Here is a 20,562-nt window from a genome sequence, read left to right as displayed (position 1 = left end):
CTCAAAATTTCAAAGTGATTGAAAAATATGAGTAGAGTATGATTATTTGATTATGGTACTCATTCATCTTCTGAACTTTACAGAGAATGAATATTGGTCTGAGAGCTTTCTTGGTAATTGCTGATAGCTTGCAGCAAAAAGATGGTGAACCTCCAATGCCAGTGACTGGAGCTGTCCTTCCCTCTGGAAACACTCTCAGAGTGAAGAAAACGTATTTGAGCAAAACTCTTACAGAGGAGGAAGCAAAAATGATAGGTCAGTAAGAGAATGGACAATATAGAAACTTGGGTGAGAGTGAATGTGAAAAAGTCTTCAGTACCTGAGCAGAATAATTTACTGTTGTTAAGTATTCAATTTGTTTCTTTATTGTAAACATACTTTTTGGTGCACTCTAATGAAATTTGTGGTTTAGTTTGACAGATACTGGGTTTTTTCAGTTACTTTCAGGAAAAGTCCTGAGTGGTGCTACAAAAGTGGTAGCAACCCAGTGTTCTGGGGGAGTTAAGTTCACAGATAGTTAAGAGTTATAGCTGTATTTACTTATGTATATTCGTCTTATTAGAAACAGAGCCTGTGTTCAGAAAATGTACCAGCTTTGAAAACCAGCAGATTCCTTTGATATCCTCATTTTAACTGCAGTATCTAACACCAAGTGAAACTTTAAAAATGGCAGAAACTTTAAAATGTAAAATAAAACTGAACTGAAGTGGCTGAGTTGAAAGCACTGTTACTTTGGGCTTCCTTCGTAGTCAGTGTAGAGAGAGAATCTTGTGCTGTACGAAAAGAGCTTCTGTATCATGCCCTGTTTTTGCTGGCAAAAAAAAGAAAATTTGGCTACTCACCTTAGCACTTCGTTAAGTCCCCCAAATTACATGAATGAAACAAAGTCTACATGTTTGTACACCAGTGACAAAGACCTGTGTTGTACTGTTGCTAGATCATTGTAGTAGTATTACTCCTCATGCATTTGATAATAAATGTTTGCACTATTAAATTCTTATATTTTATTAGGAATTTTGTCACTATTTGATGATACAGTATTCTAGTTTCCATGTATAACACATAAGATTAAGCTAGGTGATTCCTGTGTTTTCTTTTGCCTTCTACTCTGCCATTGAACTTTTGACTGTAGCAGATGTGAAAACAGATGTAATTTTTAAATTCTAAGCTTATATTGTCATTATCAAATAGGAAAATAATTGACTAGGGAATAGATGATGAAAAATATATTGTTCAGTGTTAATATATAAAACTTCTGTATGAAAATTAAAAATTTATCCTGTGATGAATACAGAAAAAAGGTTAATTCAAGTTTTATTTTTAAAGTATTTGATGTCCATCAGCTGCTGTAAAGCTGTATGTCTAATACTGTTTTTCACATAAAATGTCATGCCATTAATTTCCATACCAAATAAGGTTTTGGGAGAGCTCATTCAGATTCGTTTTTTTTCTTTGCCTGTAGTTTTCAAATCTTTTACTTTTGTCTTGAAAAGTCACAAAATATGTTGTATAACTTGGCAAACTGTGTGGCTTCATTTGACTATGTAGGGACATATTTTTACTAGGTATTTTTTAATTTTTTCTCCAGGAAAAATATGTGTGTATATATATCACTTGGGCTATTTTTACATATGATAGCATTCTTTTGGACAGGGCAATATATTCCGTCTCAGAATCAGGACATCATTACTAGTGGAATACGCTATCTCATGAGGAAAACATTTTTCTTAATTCATGCAGCATGGCATGAGTAGGCGGCTTTTCTTTTCAAAAAATATACATCTGTAAATATCCTGAGTTATATAAAAAAATGCCTATTATTGCAGGTATGTCATTATATTATTCTCAAGTAAGAAAAGCTGTGGACAACATACTCAGACATCTCGACAAGGAAGTGGGGCGGTGCATGATGCTCACCAACATACAGATGCTTAACAAAGAACCTGAAGATATGATTACGTGAGTGCTAAAGAACAGTAAATGCCATAAAATATTGGGAAGTAATTTCAGAACTTCTTCTCTATTTCTGGCTATCATGAGTCATCAGCGAAACACCAAGAAAGAGGAGCATTTAGCTTAATTAGTATATACTTTGAAAAACTGTTTATGACAGGTTGATTGTACTTCTTCGCATGTTGCAGTGTTTGGAATTGAACTGATACTCTCGATGTAGCCAAAATCACATGTGAATCCTATGAATGTTTAGATGGTAGAATTGAAAGCCCAGAGTGGAAAACGTGTCAGCCTACGCTCAGAACACTGTTTCAGGGTATATCTGTATCACTGGACTTCAAAATGAATGCAAAAAATTCTGTAAACCCCTATTAATAATAATCTTTTAAAATTCCCATTACTATTCATGCCTGTAATCAAAATCAAATCTTAATTAAAAACCCAAGTCACTTTGTGATAAGAGTCCTGGATTTAAGCAGTACCCCACTGGAACAGAGTGAAACCAGTACATCTCAAGCAGTGTTGAACAGCAGCAAAATTATTAATGAGCAAAGTTTCCTGGAGAGAGTTCTAGTGAGGTGGACATCTTAGAGACACAGGCATCATTTGACACATGTTGAGCACGGATTATAGAGATCCCAACTGTAAGGCGACCTTGCATATCTTTCCTGTTGAAGAGGTGGACAAGGTAGTTATGCTAGAAGAGAAGCAACCCCTAGAAAAAAGCTTCAGGTGTAGTAAAAAGGGCACTGGTCTCTTCGAGATTGTTTTTTTCATATACTCTCAAAAAAAAAAGAAAAGACAACTTGCTAAAAATACCTTCAGTAGATAGACTGCAATGGCTGGCCAAATTCAACTGCCTTTTACAGCTGATAGAATCTTTATCGCATTAAAACATTATGTTTTAATATCATTCCTCTGCCCTTGTAGCTGTGACTGTGTAGATCAGATTGTAAGATCTTTGAGTCTTTAGCATTGTCTTACTTTATTTATATTAAATGTCAATATTACTATATAACAATATTTCATATTTTTCTTATAGTACTAGTATAGTACTATAGTACCAGTACACTGCTCAGTACTCACAGCCATTTTTCATAACCGCTTTGGGTATTCAGGCTTTTGCAAGAGGAAAAGTGAATTTCGAAACACACATTTTATTCCCAAAAGATAATTGCTTAGAAAAACCTTGAGCACTTGGATAAGAAGTGTACTTAACCTTAGCTGTAAATATCCTTTCTATGGTTCTCAGCATCACCAAAGTGGTGTTTAGTTTTAAAGACAGTGAATAAATAGACTTTAAAGAGTTTTGAATTTCAGGAAATCTTATGGTTTGGTAGTAACTGTTGTCAGAGATATAAAGATTTTAAGGTTGGAAGTTCTAGACATGTAAGTTACTGTGTTTTTGTGTTGTAGGCTATATGCAGGTGACTTGTAACTTAATATATACACTTGAAAGGAAGAACACATTAGAACACATTTTTACTTGTTCTTCCAAATTCACGGAACTTTCTGCTTCACTAGAGTTACGTATTTATTTTGAGTTCTTATGGGCTTTAATACACAGATACAACACTACTTTTATCTGTATTTTAAAGTTATGGCTTTTGTCATATTTACATATAGCTAATGTTATTGTATAAACCGAATATCATAATGATATTTTTAATAACAAGTAAAAATTAGAGGGAAGTTGCTAGGCAATGAATAGTCATAACATTTTAAAGTATACAGATTCTGGAATTTTCTTTGGCAGTGTTAGACATGCTTCTGTTTTTAACGGCTGATCCTTTAAGCATTTATTGTTGAAATAGTAAATGCCACTCTGAAGAGTCTTACTAAAATCCTGACTAAGGAGCATCCTTTGCATCCTCCACTGGGATATGAATTTCGATACTGGCTATAAATACTTTCCAACATCTAGTCAGAATAGGGCTTCCATTTTTCTAATGTACGAACCTGTGCTTCAAAGATTTTTGCTGACAATACTGAACTAAAATCTGCTACTGCTGGTGTGGAAACGCAAGTTTCCAGGTGAGGGCAGCTGTCGGTGTGTTCATCCAGAGCTCGTCCTGTTGGACCCTGAGTCAGGCAGAGATGACTGCAGAGCGCTGCGAGGCCCCCCTTGCCAGACGCTTCGCATGCTGTGCCTGGTAGCTCAGATAAATTGGGAACTTGAGCCTCAGGTTTGAATCTTTCTGAGAAGCTGATAAGCCACAAAACACCCACAGATTTTATATTTATAAATAATTACTCATTTGCCTTCGTAACTGCTTCCTCTCAGATGATTATTTTACTTGTCTCCATTTTAAATGCACAAACTGTTTACCCTTGCCAGGGACTGATAGTAAGGAAGCTCTCCAAAGTTCACTTTCCACTTCAAGTCAGTGGGGAAGATTCATTGGCTTGCCTGCAGATAAAATTACTAATAGCACATTACTGTTTACAACTATAAAAGTATAATATTTTGCAGTAGTTATTAATACAACTAGTATTTGCAAGTTCATAACTAAGTTCTCAGATGAGATGTTGTGTTTCAAGTCAATTGCTGACACTTTCCAAGTTCTATCTGTTAGGATACAGGATACAAGTACAATCAAATAGAGATAATTCATTGTGAAAATAGTTTCCCCTAATTGTACAATTTAAGTCAGTACATTAAAATCATATCATCATATTATTTTATTAAAGTAATACATATCCAAGCTGATAAGTATATAGGGTGTTAAGAGAAAGAATGGTATTCACTAAAGAACTGTCTTTAATCTTTGAATTAAGTAAGCCTAGTGTCAGTTTATGCCTTTTCTGTACCTATTATTTCAGTGAATGCTCAGTGTTACTCTATAAATCTTATTTTAGACTTGTGAGATGGTATTACATTAAGGCTTTCTCTGTGACTGAACACAGAAGTAAATTATCCAAACGCAACATCCTCTGCTGGGTGGAGAGACAGGGTAATGTAGTAAGCAGGGCATCAAACTGGGGTGCAGGAAAACTAGGTTCATTTTCTGTTTTGTCACTGAATTTCGGTGTGGTGTGAAATAGGTTGTAATGTGTCTTGGTGTCTCTCTTTTTTCCCCATTCTTTTCTAGTTCTATTGGAAGCATATTAAAGCAGAACAGTCTTTTTCTGCATGTTTATAGCAGGGTCCTTAAATAGGACCTTGCTGTTTTGATTCCTCCAAAGTATATTACAGGCTAGTAATTAGTAATATTGTGGGAAAGACTGTACAGTTTGAAATGCTGTTATGCTTTGGTTATTTCTCTATACTCAATCACCAAATAATGGATCATTAAAAATGATCAAATATAACCCCACAATTTTGTGTCTGTCTGAAGGACTGCTTTAATCTGCATTCTTACAAAAAAAATACTGGAAACAAGTCATAAAACAACTGCATCTATTGTGAAAATAATCAGCAGCTGAAACCTGAGATAGTTCTAGAAGACTTAAGGACTTCCAAACTAATTTTTGATTCCTAATGAATTTTTAGACTCAACCACTTTCCCAGGCAGTTAGGGAGCAGTAGAGCCATTCCACGGATTAGAGCCGCCTTGGGGCTAGTAAAACATGTGTTAGCTGATAATGGTTGCTAAAGTGCTTCTGTCTCAGGGGAGGATCAACAGAAGCTCTCCGGCCATACCTACCTCTAAATTATGCTTCTTTCTCAGTGTATTAATGTGTGCTGTGCAATTTCCACAGATCTGTGCCCTATTAAGGGTAACGGTCTGTGTCTTCAGTCTTGTTATTTGGGCTTCTTACACATCTACTACTTGCTTTATACAACTGTTGTAATATAGCTGTACTGTGATGGGGAATACCCCAGCATTTTCCTCATTGCCTCATTCAAAACTTGCAACACGCAAATACTGATCTTGATGGAGGAACTCTCCTACGTTATAACTCCTTCTTGATATATCTGCCAGTTCCCCTTAGAGAGAAACAAATGAGTCAGTAATAATTGATTTTTCAAGCACTGTATAGATAGGATGCATGAAAAATGTCAAAACCAAAACCATTTATTCAGTGGAAACATTTATTCATGTTCCCTTCTTATTTCATTTATAGGGTCTAGCTTCCTGTCCTCTGGCACTCCGTTATGTCCAGCCCTTTTCTGAAAAGCTGTAGGTGGATCATTTAACACAATTACTTGATAAGCTTAGTCAAAATTCTGGTTTAATTTTTCAGCGGTGAAAGAAAACCAAAAATCGATCTGTTCAGAACATGTGTTGCTGCTATTCCTCGATTGCTTCCTGATGGAATGTCAAAACTGGAGTTGATCGACTTGCTGGCAAGGTAAGCTCTTCAAGCGTTAAAGAACTGCCCAAGGGGAACAGAATGAAAAAACTGAGCCACAGAATGCATAACGGTTTCTTAGGCAAAACCATATCCCTATAAAAAGTAATCTGATATTAATGGATAATTCATAGAAGTCCTAGCATCTTTTTACAGGCATTGTGTTTATGTTATAGACTCCTAATTTCATAAAAAAGTAGACACATCATCCAGAACTCTTTTCCATCAGTATGCGGGTTGCATGATATTTGGTATTCTTCATTATATTTGTTGCCTTTTTTTTAACCATTCTAATTAACAGGAGAGAACATCTTTTCTGTGTAGTGGAAAAATGTGGAGATACCTGTTTCATTTTGGTTTATGATTCCCACGTGTTGTTTGATAAAATAGAAAGTGCTAGATGTGGTATCTTTACAAATACTTTTAAAATTGATAATAATTATTTTAATTACTTTTTTTTTTTTTTTTTACTATAAGACAGAAAATAAAGAAAAGGATAAGTTTAAATTTCGTATTCTCCCTGCTTGGGGTCCATTAAGTTTAAATTTCGTATTCTCCCTGCTTGGGGTCCATTGAATTTATCTAGGTAGGCTTCACTGAAGAAGGTAGTCTACAACACATGACTGCTGAAACAGTTTAGGTTACAGGATGTCAAATCAGTGACCTACTGCAAATAATTACAATAACAGGTACTGGTCAGTACAGAAAAGTCTGTTACATTTCAGCTTAGTATCCAAGTCAAAGATTCCAGCATGTGTTATTTATGTAAGTGGATTATGGTGGTTTATCAAGCCACGAGGCCCTTGCAGCTTATTGCTGTCAGGTAACTGTGAGAAAGCAATCTTTGCCACTCTGTTCTTGCTTTTGAAATGTCTGTGAGGAATGGCAGGTGTGGGAGTCAGAGGGTTACATGCAAAAGCATTTTTTCTGCTCTGTGAACACCCAGCTCCCAGTGATGTGCTAAAACAGTGAAACAATTAATTCTGCTAGCAGTAAAGAGTGCAGACAGCCTAAAAAGCCAAAATTGCAGCCAAGGATAGGTGTGCTGTGGTGCATGGACAGCTTGATTTCCTTGTGTTTACATCCTCTGCTATAAATCGCTTGTGGGTTGTTTTAAATCATTACATTATCAAATTATACAGAGACCATATTAAAAAGTAACATCAATTCCGCTTAAGAGAAATGAGAAAGGACATGTTTTCTTTTAATCCAATATTTTAACTAGCTTTCTATCTTTAGTAAGGGGCTTAACTGAGCTGGTAGAAAGCACGTATCCATTCTGGTCACAGCTCTTCAATCACAGAGGATTGTCCAGGTCAGACCTGTCACTTCTCTTAAGAAAGTTTGGAGACTAATGTATATTTCTTCATAAATTGGTGCTTCCCTCCTTAAGTCTCACAACTGTCAACATAAGCACTGGTCTATCTCTATTCTGTCATCAAACTTCATGCAGAAAAGGTCAGTTGGGATTCTTTAGCCACAATCAGTTTGTAAGCATTTCTTGAGTAATTTCCATGCAAGCAGTAGGTCTGCTGGGTTATCTGACTCTGCAAGAAAAAGTGAGACATCAGGAGGAGCTGGGGACACCATCTCTAGAGCAACTTTGGAAGCAATTACGTGCTCAGCCTTTCCCCAACAAGGGGATGTTTGGGAAGCTGTTCTCGTCTTCTACATGTACTCATGCTACAGCATCTTTGAGACATTGGTACTGTTTTAAATCAGATTCTTGAGTATAAGCAAGGGAAACATAGTTAGGGTAAAAGTAAGTGCACGCATAATAGGATGGAAAGCAGTTAATGGACAGTTCATTGTTCAGGAGATGTGTAGCATGGTGTTGAAATAACCATGTAGAGTCTCAGTATTGCAGAGCAGGATCACAAACTGAAAACACCAGAAAAGTGATGTTCCTATGAAAAGGCAAACCTTATTCACATGTATAAATAAAAAGAAGTCTAAAGGATCTTTGAAAAAGTTCTTCTGGTCTAATCAGTATCAAGGATGCCTGATTTGGAGAATGACCAAATGTCCCAGCTGGGGCATTGCAGTTGAAGAAGAGACTGACCAGAAAACAAGAGAAAGTAAGATCAGTGGGTCGAAAGAATTAGGTTAATTTAGTCTGGGACTGTGTGGACCAAAAACAGTCTACAACAATATAGCTTCAGAGAAGAAAGTAATAAACTGTTTAAGGAATTAATACCTGGCTAATCTTAATCTAAGCCTCCAGGCTACCCCAGCACCAAAGCTGCTTCTACATTCTCTATACTCTCCCATGTTTATTTGTGTCCAGATTGACTACTACTCCCAATTATGAAAAAGCAGTCCCATGAGGTAAATCGTTGCTGTTCTAGAGAACACTGCATTACAATATTGTGTCTTTTCTGGGTCAGAGACTAAAATCAATACAAGAATAAAAAACTTTGAAGAGGTGATGTTTCAGCTCCTCTCTGTTTCTGAAAAGAACACGAGAAGCTGTCCTGTCAGATATTTGTGTGGGACTGTGTTGTTGGGGTGGAAAGCTGTTAGATATTTTCTTTTTGCTAAAGATAAAATAACATCTTTGCGTTAATGGGTTCTTTTATTCACACTTTGGTTTTAATTTTTCATCCTCACGACAGATGTATCTTTTGGCTTTTTCCAGAAGGAGTCGGTAACTCAGCCGCTAGACTTTCTTCCAGGACAGCTGTATTCAAATTATAAGCCATAAAGGAGATGTCAAGTATATAGTGTACCTTTTGCCCTTTCAGTGCCCACTGAAACCATTCATTAAAAATTCCCAAGTACGTCTTAAATTTAACTGACTCAAGTGCAAACAAACAAAACATTTACTTGCTTCCTCAAGCTGCATGTGGTAATACACAGATGCATTCTTATGTTCAATTTGAATTTCATCTCATTTGATAATGCCCTTGCACGGTAACTTGGGCTTAGAGATGCACGTCTTCTGTATTCTCTTACCCGTTATTACTTTGTGTCATTGTGGAAGTCATTTCATGGATGACTTAATCATAGTCTCAGGGGTTTTGCTTGTTTTTCTGGTTTTGGCATTCCAAAGAGGAGACAAAAATGGTCCTTTCTTAGCACAACAAAATACTGTGTTTCTAAATTTATATAGAAAGTCACGTGGTTATTAAAGCGTAACAGTTATTTTTGGAGTCATGTTCACCAGGGGTGAAGTTTCATGGCAGTCGCGTTCCTTTAACTTAACTGAAATGTCCCCTGCCTCCCAATTAAGCAGCTATAATGAGCCAAATTTGTTATGAGCCTCATCTCATCATACGCTTCCAACTGAATGGAATTTGGTTCCACTCCGTTGTCTGTTTGGGGTTTTTCTTCCTAGCTTTCTCTCCATTTCTTTATAATGTGTCCTCGGTTTTGACTATGTAGATTAAATATAGATAAAATACTTTGAAAATGAGTTCTAACACACTAGAGAAAATTACAGTCTTGTGGGTAATAAAAACAAAATAAATCATAAAGGCAATGAACCACAAATAGCAGAACACACTGATCTGAGTTTACTTCCTCTGCCAAGCTACCAACACAGAAGTAGTTTGATAATTTTTGTGTCAAAAGCAAGTATATAGATTTTTTATGTTGAAAAGAACTTCAACATGATGATAATACAGAAGGAAATAAAATTTGAAAATGGGATCTGCAATTGCACCATCTTTCAGAAGGATTTTGGGGGTATGGAAAGTCCTGAGGCTTTTTTCCCCATTTCCCTATCCTAAATTGTTTAAAACATGAAGCAGTTCTTTAATTGAAGTGCTTCTTTTTATTGCTTTTGAAGATTTGCTTTCAATAATTGTGATTTGCTTCTTTGCTAACAATTGTTTTAACTGTTAGGCAGCTGAAGTGTTGTGATTTTATTTTTATATTGCAAGAAAACAAATAAATACATAAATTGTGAAATGCTGTATTAACCTGGAAGACTTCTGTTATCATAACTAAATAGAATTTATTTTATAAGTGAATAAATCAGAAGTATGCTTGGTTTGGGGAGGCAGCAAAGTTGCCAAATTATGTAATTTAAAGATAATATCTTTCAGGAGTGGAACAAAGACTTCTTTCAGATCCAGGAATATGTTCAGGCACTGTTGTAGCAAGAATTACATTATAAAAACAGGTTAAGGATGTTAATTGTGGTCAGTAATAATGAAACCCTGATAGCGTCATTGAAATTTACGTTGTCATTGGGAATTTTCTGTCAGTGTTAAGTTACCGAGAAGCATGTGCTCGCTACCACAATAAACACTCCTTAGATTTTTATAACCTGACATTTACTTTTACTTACAGGCTGTCCATCCATATGGATGATGAACTTCGACACATTGCACAGAATTCTCTTCAGGGTCTACTTGTTGACTTTGTTGACTGGCGGGAAGATGTACTCTTTGGTTTTACGAATTTTCTGCTACGTGAAGTGAATGATATGCATCATACCCTTCTTGATACTTCACTGAAGTTGCTGCTACAGTTGCTTACACAATGGAAGCTTGTGATACACACTCCAGGAAAAGCTTCTGAACAGGCAAAAACCAGATCTGCAGAGGTATGAAATCAAGCGATCTGTGTCCTAACGTTTATACTAATTGAAGGCAGAAATTATGTTCTTTGGTATTGCTGTGGTTTATGCATTTTGTATTTACTCACCTGAGAAGAATTTACTACGTAAGTTTTGTTAAGGGTAATTAGTTCAGCTGTCTTTTGAGGACAGCTATGTCCTTGTGTAACACAGCAGATGTTATTGTTGTTGAGCAACATAGGAGAATGCATGTCAAACTGAAATACGCACATCAACAAAAGCACATAAAGTGAAACATGTCTATGTAGATGTGGCAGAAGGACATTTTCCCAGGACTGAAACTGATTGATAACGCTAGTGGGAAAGCTGAGAAGAGCGACGTGGATCTTCCCTTGCCGTAGCCATTTCATTTAGTTCAAAAACATCGGAGAACCAGATTGTTTCTATAGCCTGCTGTCTCCATGTGTTACAAACATTCCTGGGAACTGAACAGCTTTGCTCGTGCTCCTCCCATCTGCACTGTCCCACAGATAATTTCACTATGAGTGATGATTTTCAGGCTTATCTTCTAACCCAATCACATTGGAAATTTTTTCCTTTGGGCAAGCATGATGTCTGCTTTATATCGCAGAGGACCATTAATTAATAGGTAATAATAGTATTACAAAAATGTAGAAAAGGGAAAGCCTCACATATTTTTCAGTAAATATTGTTACACTTTACTAATGGACTGAGGTTCTAGAGGCCACCTACCAGGATAAGGTGTTGCCTGCTACAGGATCAAAGAAGGGCCTGAGAACCTGCTATCTGGAGTAGAAAAAGTGTGAAGTCTTCACAGTCTGACTTCATTTTTTTAGTGGAGGGTGGAATAAAACAGGTGGTTGAATTGCAAACTAGAGGGAGGGGTTTGGCCAAAGGACTCTGCTCATATATTGGTTTTGTGGAACAAGGTAGCTTAAAGCAACCTTGGTTGTTTGAGGGAATGCTGTCAATCTGCTTCAGCATTTACATGGCCTCTGCACTTTGTTTCTTTATATGTCCTTGTTAAATAGAGTATTTCTTGGAGACCTGGTTTTCAAACACCATCACTCCATTTTCCCCCCTTGCACTGTTCTGCAGTTGATACCAAATGGATCCAGCCACAGGATACAGTCTGAAAGAAGCCCCTATTCTAATGTACTACATGCAGTCGAAGGATTTGCACTGGTTCTGCTGTGTAGTTTCCAGGTTGCTACACGTAAGCTAGCTGTTTTAATCCTCAGAGAGATCCGTGCTTTATTCCTGGCCCTTGGCCAAGCAGAGGTATGGTTTTTCCTTTTCTGGAACTTTGAACTAAGATTTTCCAAAGATAAAGCTCAAAACTGCTATTACAGTTGCTTTTAATATAATTGCTGCATTGTAGCAGGTATGCATTCAGTTTATAAAAAAGCATTTGGTTTGAGCTTACCATTTCTGTTTGCCTTAACTCTGCAGACCTTTCTGTGTACTCAGCAATGTAACATTAATAACGTGCCTTGTATAAAAATTTGAAGGAAAACATGTACAGCAACTTAATATTTTCTCTTGGCATGATGTGAATGTAAAAGGCACTGTAAAACCTTTTTTTTACTGCATAGATCATTTTTGTATTGTCAGGATTATAAATTTGTATTGGAAATCAAACTCATTCCTGTAGCATACCGTTAAAAAACACAGCATAAGACACATTTAAGATTATTCACATACATTTTCCTTGTATAGTAAAAATCTCAAAGTCTTTTTTATGGATATAGAAATATGGAGAGTCATGTTGTGTGTTGGCGGTCGCAGCTCAGTGAGCCATCTAAATGCCTAAGAACACAAATATGTGTGTTCATGGCAAAGGAATGCTTTAATAAACAGTAAGCTAATTTTTCAGTCTTTTGATACCAGCTATCCAAAGTCATTTGGGATTTTCTGATATGTGCTTTTGTTCGGTGAGCAGTGAGCTCTAGCCACAAATTAACTTCATTTCAAACCACAGCCTGGACTTGGTTCTGAGATTGATATGAAAAAGACAAAATGCACCCATCGTTACCAATGATATTTTTTTAGCCATTCTAGATTCATGTCGTAATTTTTAGGTGGTTCTATTTCAGGTACCAGAAAATAAGAAGGGAAATAATTTGGTCAGGAGAGCAGTTAACTTGTGTTCTCTGTGTTATGCAGGATGATGACAGGCCTATGATTGATGTCATGGATCAATTGAGTTCATCTATTCTTGAAAGTTTTATTCATGTGGCTGTTTCAGATTCGGTAAGTACTACTTTACTGTTACTGCTAGTGTTTACGTAGCGTAACAAATATCAGACAGGAAATACTGAAAATAAAGCAGCTAGAAATCAAAGAAATCATACAGCTTTAAGGCTCCAGCCTTCTACCCAAGAGCTCCAAGGATCCACAATGTCCCAGACAATCTGTTCCATGAAAATAATTATACTATGGGTATAAAAGATACTACATATAGAAAAAAAAAAAACTATAGCAAAATTTATAATCAAAACTACCTAGATTCTGGACCTGTGACCTGCATCCGAAAGAATCATTGTGAAAGTCTTCTTTCTAGCACCACCTAATGCTTGGGGCTCCTGGAAGCCACTCACTGCCATCATCTGTTCCAGAAGGGAATAAGCTTTAGCTCCCTTGTGTGCTCAGAAGTGGCCATGCCTGCAAACCTAAGCCAAAGATCTACAGTCATTCACAGCTGGGGTGAATCCCTGCTTTCGCTCTCTCCTGGGCCTGATGTGCCTAACGTGCAACCAGAGGAAGCAGAGATGCAGTAAGCATTTAGAATGAAAATGTTATCGGCAGAAGAACTGATACATAGGGCAACTCGTTTTGTATACTATCTTAGAGATTAGTGCCCTTGTCCAGAGAGCAGAAACCATCTATTTTGGACACTTTTCAGCCTGATTAAGCCTAAAGCAACAGTCGGGCTTTGCCACCTGAGTGCCCTTTCCTGGGGTAGGAAGGGTACGTGGGACTGGTGGTGAAGTCAGGCCATTGTGCAGCTGAAAACAGGAAAGTTGAGGGGTCAAAAACTGAGCAAGCAAGAAACATTCTGCCTCTGTAACACAGGAATTAGGAAATTCAACTGAAATAACAGCATCCGGGTTTGGATGTTGCAGTTTCTATAGGCAAAGGTTGGGATTTTGTGCTTTAATTCTATGCATTAATAACATAGCAAAGCAAGTCTGTTGCCCGTGTACCTCGTTTCTGACAAGTACAGCAGAGAGTGGTAATTTAGTGATTACTTTTGTAACAGTGGATGCAGGATGCAGGCAATTGTTACATCCTATTTGAGGTCTGATAAGTGAATAATAAGGATGCCAGAATACACGTGGTTTAAGTTTTCATTCCACAAAGCTGTTTTCTCAAGACAAAATTTAAATTACAGTAGAGAGATGGTGTGTTGATGTGAGAACCCTACTTGCCACTGAAGACAGCAGGATTTAAAGTGGATTAAAACTCCGTGAGCACCTGCTTCAATCTCTTAATTCCCTACACACATATTCAAATGCCCTGGTTAAGGCTCAAGAATATTTATTAATAGCATTGGTATTTATCATATTGTCATAGCATGTAGGAGTCTTAATCATGGGCTAAGGCTCTGTTGGGCTGTTCAGACAACGAACATAAGGACAATCTGTAGCTATTGCGGATTGCAGTCTCATACAAGAGAGTGCATGGGTGCAGGGAGCAAGGAGAATAGACAGTAATGAGATTATATTGATCAGCATAATCAATAGCTATCATAGAGATAAGGCCAAGTTATGGTGCCTGTTGCAGTAAATAGGAGCTTCAAGGAAGAACCAGAGGGGAAATAATGAGGTAGCTCTTATCAACATTTGTTAAAGCTCCTCCTGAGTGAAAGTGCAATGTGACGGGAAGCAAAAAAGTGTTGGTCTACAAAATCCAACAGAAGGTGTCAATGGAGCTTGAAAATAAAGACAAGTATTGAGGGGGAACGTGGCAGGGAATAAATAACTGTCACTGTGATTTTTTATCTTTGCTCTCCACAGACAACAATCCCATTAACACACAGCGTGGATTTGCAGTGGCTGGTGGAGTGGAATGCTGTCCTAGTAAATAGCCATTATGATGTGAAAAGTCCTTCCCATGTCTGGATATTTGCACAGTCTGTTAAAGACCCATGGGTTCTCTGCCTTTTCAGTTTTCTTAGACAGGAGAATTTACCAAAACATTGTCCTACAGCTCTCAGCTATGCTTGGCCGTACGCTTTCACGAGGCTACAGCTGATAATGCCTCTTGTGGATCCAAAGTAAGTGGCAATCTGCATTTAAGTTTAATTGTTATGGGTTGTGTGATTTTAAAACAACATATTTTTTATCTCATGTTTCAGTATCAGTCTGTAGGTCCTGCAAGGTGCTACCCAAGCATTCAGTTTTGAGTTTCATAATTGCAACTTGTAAGGTGGAAAAATCTAGTTTTCTACCTTCATTAATTTTTCCTACATGGGATCATGGCATGTTGAATAGCAGATGGTAGCTACATAGCATGTTTCATTCCCTTTTCAGATAGTTTAAGATACTGTGTAATTAAGACTGGGAAATTATTTTAATAATTTTAATTTATTTTCATGTTCTAGTATTCCTGTTAATGCAAAGAAAACAAGTACAGCAAGCAGTGGCGACAACTATGTCACTTTGTGGAGAAACTATCTTATTCTCTGTTTTGGAGTAGCAAAGCCCAGTATTATGAGCCCAGGACACTTGCGTGCTTCAACACCAGAGATCATGGCTACCACTCCTGATGGAACAGTGAACTATGATAATAAGGTGATGCATTCTGTTTCAAACAAATTATTCATTTGGGAGAGTTTCAAACTGCATCTGCATGCAAAATAATATTCTAATGAAACTATTTCAGTTTGGGGAATATTTTGATGTGTGCAAAATGTTTAAGGAACATAATTAACAATTAAAACATCTGTATCAATATGATGTGTCAATAAATATTTGGCAAAAGCTATGGCACATTCAAAATATTACTTTTTTTTCACATTCTGGGGTGATGTTTGTTCAAAGTATAGAAGTTCTGGACATATGTGTTGAAGTTAACTTTAGTTTGTCATCCCCTTTCTTTCCTTGTAGAGCTCCCCAATTTGTAAATTTATAACATTATTAAACAATAAGGCAGATTTCTGAACAAACATTGTCTGCCTGTCAATGGAAGGAATATTATATGAACTACAATTTCAAGTAGTAGCAACCTGAGAGGAGCAGTAGCTCCACAAATGCAATTACTGGACTATTTTAATGAAACAGCAAATTAAGCAAATTCCAATAATTTGAATGAAAGCAAAGAGATTTTCCAGATGTATTTATTTGCTAAACCTTATTGAGATGATTATGATGTAGCAGACATCCAGTTAGGCTGGTGTATTAATATCCAAAATAGTAAAATCATTTCACCATATTTTTTAAATACATATTGATTCTTGGACGATGTTTTTTTATTAAAAAAAAAAAATGTATTTGCTTAATATTGATAATCCTGACAATTAAATGTCAATGATTTCTTAATATATTTTAGGCTATTGGAACTCCATCTGTTGGAGTCTTACTAAAGCAGCTAGTGCCTTTGATGAGACTTGAAAGCATAGAAATAACAGAATCACTTGTATTAGGATTTGGAAGAACAAATTCCCTTGTTTTCAGGTACTTCCCCACTTATTGTATTCTCAATTATTTGCCTCTAATTCAAATGCATTACTTTTGTTTTAATTTAAATATACTCAAATTTTTATTTGCACTTTAGACATTACTGTTTATGTATTGATTAAAATATTGATGCTTTTCAGAGGAGATCGGAGTTTGTTTACAAATTATTTTTTTTTAATTTAGGGAATTAGTAGAAGAACTTCACCCACTAATGAAAGAAGCCCTAGAAAGAAGACCAGAGGTTAGTTGAGGAAATTAAATGTACTAGTTTCTCTAGACTGTAAAATTAATTTAAAAGTAGTCATTTTGTCTCCTTGAAAATCAAAGATCTTTTGTACTAAGTAACAATTTAAGCTCTGTGCGTAACAAGAATTTCATTATGTAAAAGAATATAATTTAAAATAATTCCATTGAAACTTAGTTTAATTTAAATTCATCAGTGATATGAAGTGTGCAATGGAGAAATCTATTCTGAGGAAAAATTTCCAGTCAAATGTGGAACCTCCTCATAGGGAACTCAGATATATCTACTTTCAACATTTGGAAAAAATACCTTCTAACACAGCTGGGTTACAAGCACATTTCATGGCAGTGTTCAGATGTGCTTTTTATTTGCAGGGTAGGCAGGTTCATCTATTTCAATTTCAATGTACTCTATTTGTTTATGCTAAATACAGCAGGTTAACTGGCAAATTCATCATTGTTTTCACCTTCATTATAGTACTGTCCTTTGTTGTAATCAAAAACAGTGCTTGAAGGGATGCCAAGAGATCATCCAATCTGTCAAAGAGAGGATGAACTAGTCTTGCATTATTCCTGACAGATGTTGTCTAAACCGTTCTTAAAAACCTCTGGTGACAGACTCTGTAGCCTAAGTGGTTTTGTCACAGGATGTGTCTATGCGGTGAAACGGGAAAGCCATGGGGGGAGCTTGAGTACTGGACACAAGTTCATGTTCTGATCAGTTTTCCCTCCCTGGATCTGTTTGGCTCTCCCAGCTGGCCCCAAGACAGAAATCTGAGATGGCTCTGGAGGTAGCTCACACGCAGGAAAAGGCCCAGAAGGCACCAAGCTGCCAAACTTGTCCTCCACCAAACTACCCCAGCTGCCTTTCCTTTGCTATGTTTCCCCTCATCCCCTTACATCCTCATGTGCAGCAGCCTAAGGGCCACATTACAAAACATTACAAAACCACTGTTGTCACAAAACTCACCTCAGGTTACAGCAGGCAGTTTCTGATAAGAAAATACTTAGTGATAATGTCTTGGGCCAGAGAAATGTTGCATAAGTCACGCTAGGCAATATGGGCATAGCCTTGGGGTCTTCTGGAGCAGTGTGAATACGGGGCAGCCTATGCCACTTGACTTTGGGGCCATGACCAGTCCCTGTCTCTGTTTACCGGTGTAGACACAGCCCTTGTGTCCATGCAGCTCCGCTGGGAAGTCTACACAGCTACATAGAGAAAGCAATGTTGCTGCATTAATACTGTCCTCTGCCCAGGCTCGTTTGCCTGGTTCTCAGGCAATTTCGAACTCTGTGTTCACTGCTCTGTCCTCCGCAGCAGTTTCACAAAGGTATCCTCGTGATGACCCAGTGTGCTGTCCGCCTCTGCCAAGTCATAGTCATTGGTGAAGAAGTCAAGCAGAGAATGGTGGTCAGGAAGAAGTTAAATCATTAATAGGTAGACGGAGGCTCTCAGCTATGCCCAATATGGAAATAAACAAAAATCAGTTCACTCAGTGGGCACTTCATTCATGTTAAGTTTTATGTGGACAATTCTTAATAATTCTGTGTCTGGCAAATGTCCGCTACGATTTCCACTCTGTTGCTTCACACCTCAGTTCACTTGTGTGCCTTCCATCCCTATGAAGTCTTTGATTTGAAAGTCACTTGTTTTGATATTGGGCAGAAATGGATTAATAACACGTTAGTGAAGCCGCTGGCCTCTGCATTTCTGCCTGTGCACCACTGAAAACAACTTAGACTTGAAAGGCCTTTTCTGGAGATGTGCAGTCTACCCTCAGGAAAGGAATCACGAGAATGCAGAGGTTTACAGTGTGCTGTAAGAGCAAATTTAGCACAGGGAAATTTCAGTAGAGGAGTATGAGAACAAGAGACTGCAATGCTAATCTCTGTTGCTCCTGATATGAAGAATTGGGCCACCTTCCTGCAGGCAGCACCACCAGTAAACCTAGGAGTGTCTGTATAGGTCGTGTAGCTGTAGAGAGAGAACATGGCAGGCCTCCCTGTCAGCAGGCAGGTATCCAACACATCAGAAATAACTTCCTTGAACTGACATATGCTATGACTAGAAAGAGTGCAGCCAAGAACTGCAGGGGTAAGCCGAAATGGACATGACACAAGATCCACCATGTGGGTTCGGGCACAGAGCTTGCCAGATCGCCTCTGACACTGTTGCAGGAGGCAGCAGAGACTGTTAATACTCTGTTACAATAAAACTGCTTTTCTCTCTACATGTGCTTCCTGGAACCTTTAAGGTGTAAAGGGAAAAGAAACAGAGCTCTAAATAGGACAAATGAAATGGCATAATGATTTGAATAAAACCTTCGGCTAGGATGCTGCAGCCTGCCAGTCCTGGGTCAGAATAACGGGGAAAGTATCACTTCTTTTTCCAAAGTATCTGCTACTGGCCATCAGCAGAGCCAGAGTACTAGGTGAGATAAGCCTTTGATCTGAGTCAGTATTGCAGTTCTTACATTCTGAAGAGGAAAAATTGACCTTTCTCTCAGCTTTTTTTGTTCCGGCAGCAAATTTCTTTGAGTGAAATAGCAGCTTTTTGACCTCCTCATATTTTTTGCTTAGTGGAGATGTGGGATACAGAGAAACAAGTCAATTTAGCCCTTCAGCAAAGAAAAGGCCTTGTTGCATTCACATCTTTCAAGGCAAGATAGAAGACAGAAAGGACAGCTTTCTAGGAGATAATGAGATACAATGAACCAGTTAACGACAGTGTAGTCCTATGGGAAGAGTATGTTAACTGTGTGTACAACCACTGCAGTCAACACATCCAAGAGTGTACTAGAGCGGTGCCTGTTAGGAGCTAACTTGAATGTGGGTGATGATGTAGCCGCAGCATTGCCAAGTTCAAGAGTGGAAAACCACCAAAGTATTTTCCTGGGGTCTAGATATCAGTTCTGCACTTTATAGTGCTTCCAGCGCCCAGAATAGTTGGTGTTAAGCTAACATGAATATCCTGAAGATAGCATGGTTTTTGGCACAGGAACCTTGGATATTAATTTTTATCTAGTTCATCATTATTTCATTTTTACAGTTTCAATGTGGACAAAGGTATCTGTTAATAGTTTGTTACAAAGACAAAGATCATGTTAAGTTCTGTGTTGATCTGTTATGATGAAATATCCACTGTTATGATGAAATATCCAAAAGCAGTCAAGTTCCTTCATGAAGAAAATGCTTGAACTGGAATTCTTAAATCTCACTACTGTGCTGACATTTCTGAAGTTACTAGTTTTTAGTGTATGCACCTATGCATGTAAAAAATGGTTGTTTTTTTTAAATTCCAAGAACAAGAAACGTCGAGAACGCCGAGATCTACTAAGACTGCAGTTACTGCGAATTTTTGAACTACTTGCTGATGCTGGTGTTATAAGTGACAGGTAGGACTGTCACTTACCATTAATACTGATGTTTAGGTGAAGTAGTTTTCAGTGTTTACAACACTGAATTTATGTCAGTATGTTCTTTGAAGAATTACGAATTCTGTCAGATATTGAGAGATTTTTATGCATTTCTTCAGAAAGCTGTAGTATAACTACACTGTTACTCTGTATTAATGTACAACTTTCCTTTATGCTAGTACAAATGGAGCCTTAGAAAGAGATACCTTAGCCCTTGGAGCCTTGTTTTTAGAGTATGTTGATCTGACTCGCATGCTTCTGGAGGCTGAAAATGATAAAGAAGTCGAAATCCTTAAGGATATGAGAGCACATTTCAGTGCAATGATTGCCAACTTGATTCAGTGTGTTCCAGGTATGGTGCTAAATTATCTTCACATACTATGAAATTGCATTTAATAGATGTATTGGAAAAGTAATTTTTTATTTC

At 37.4% G+C, this 20,562-nt stretch overlaps 1 protein-coding gene across 9 annotated transcripts in view; it reads left to right on the top strand.

The window, feature by feature from the left end:
• FRY (FRY microtubule binding protein) overlaps positions 1 to 20,562 on the top strand; it is a 251,577-nt gene that overhangs the window by 152,771 nt on the left and 78,244 nt on the right. For all 9 annotated transcript variants that reach the window (XM_074568017.1, XM_074568023.1, XM_074568003.1 and 6 more), the window contains 12 exons: positions 84 to 255; positions 1,827 to 1,959; positions 6,142 to 6,249; positions 10,546 to 10,801; positions 11,894 to 12,076; positions 12,962 to 13,048; positions 14,815 to 15,074; positions 15,402 to 15,591; positions 16,349 to 16,473; positions 16,660 to 16,717; positions 20,023 to 20,114; positions 20,315 to 20,487. In XM_074568017.1, the coding sequence (XP_074424118.1) occupies positions 84 to 255; positions 1,827 to 1,959; positions 6,142 to 6,249; positions 10,546 to 10,801; positions 11,894 to 12,076; positions 12,962 to 13,048; positions 14,815 to 15,074; positions 15,402 to 15,591; positions 16,349 to 16,473; positions 16,660 to 16,717; positions 20,023 to 20,114; positions 20,315 to 20,487 (1,837 nt within the window). The remainder of the gene's footprint in view (positions 1 to 83; positions 256 to 1,826; positions 1,960 to 6,141; positions 6,250 to 10,545; positions 10,802 to 11,893; positions 12,077 to 12,961; positions 13,049 to 14,814; positions 15,075 to 15,401; positions 15,592 to 16,348; positions 16,474 to 16,659; positions 16,718 to 20,022; positions 20,115 to 20,314; positions 20,488 to 20,562) is intronic.

The sequence above is a fragment of the Larus michahellis genome, chromosome 1 (assembly GCF_964199755.1).
Source record: "Larus michahellis chromosome 1, bLarMic1.1, whole genome shotgun sequence".
NCBI classification, from domain to species: domain Eukaryota; kingdom Metazoa; phylum Chordata; class Aves; order Charadriiformes; family Laridae; genus Larus; species Larus michahellis.
The sequence above is the reverse complement of the archived record's forward strand: the minus strand, read 5'-3'. Positions and strand labels throughout refer to the sequence as shown.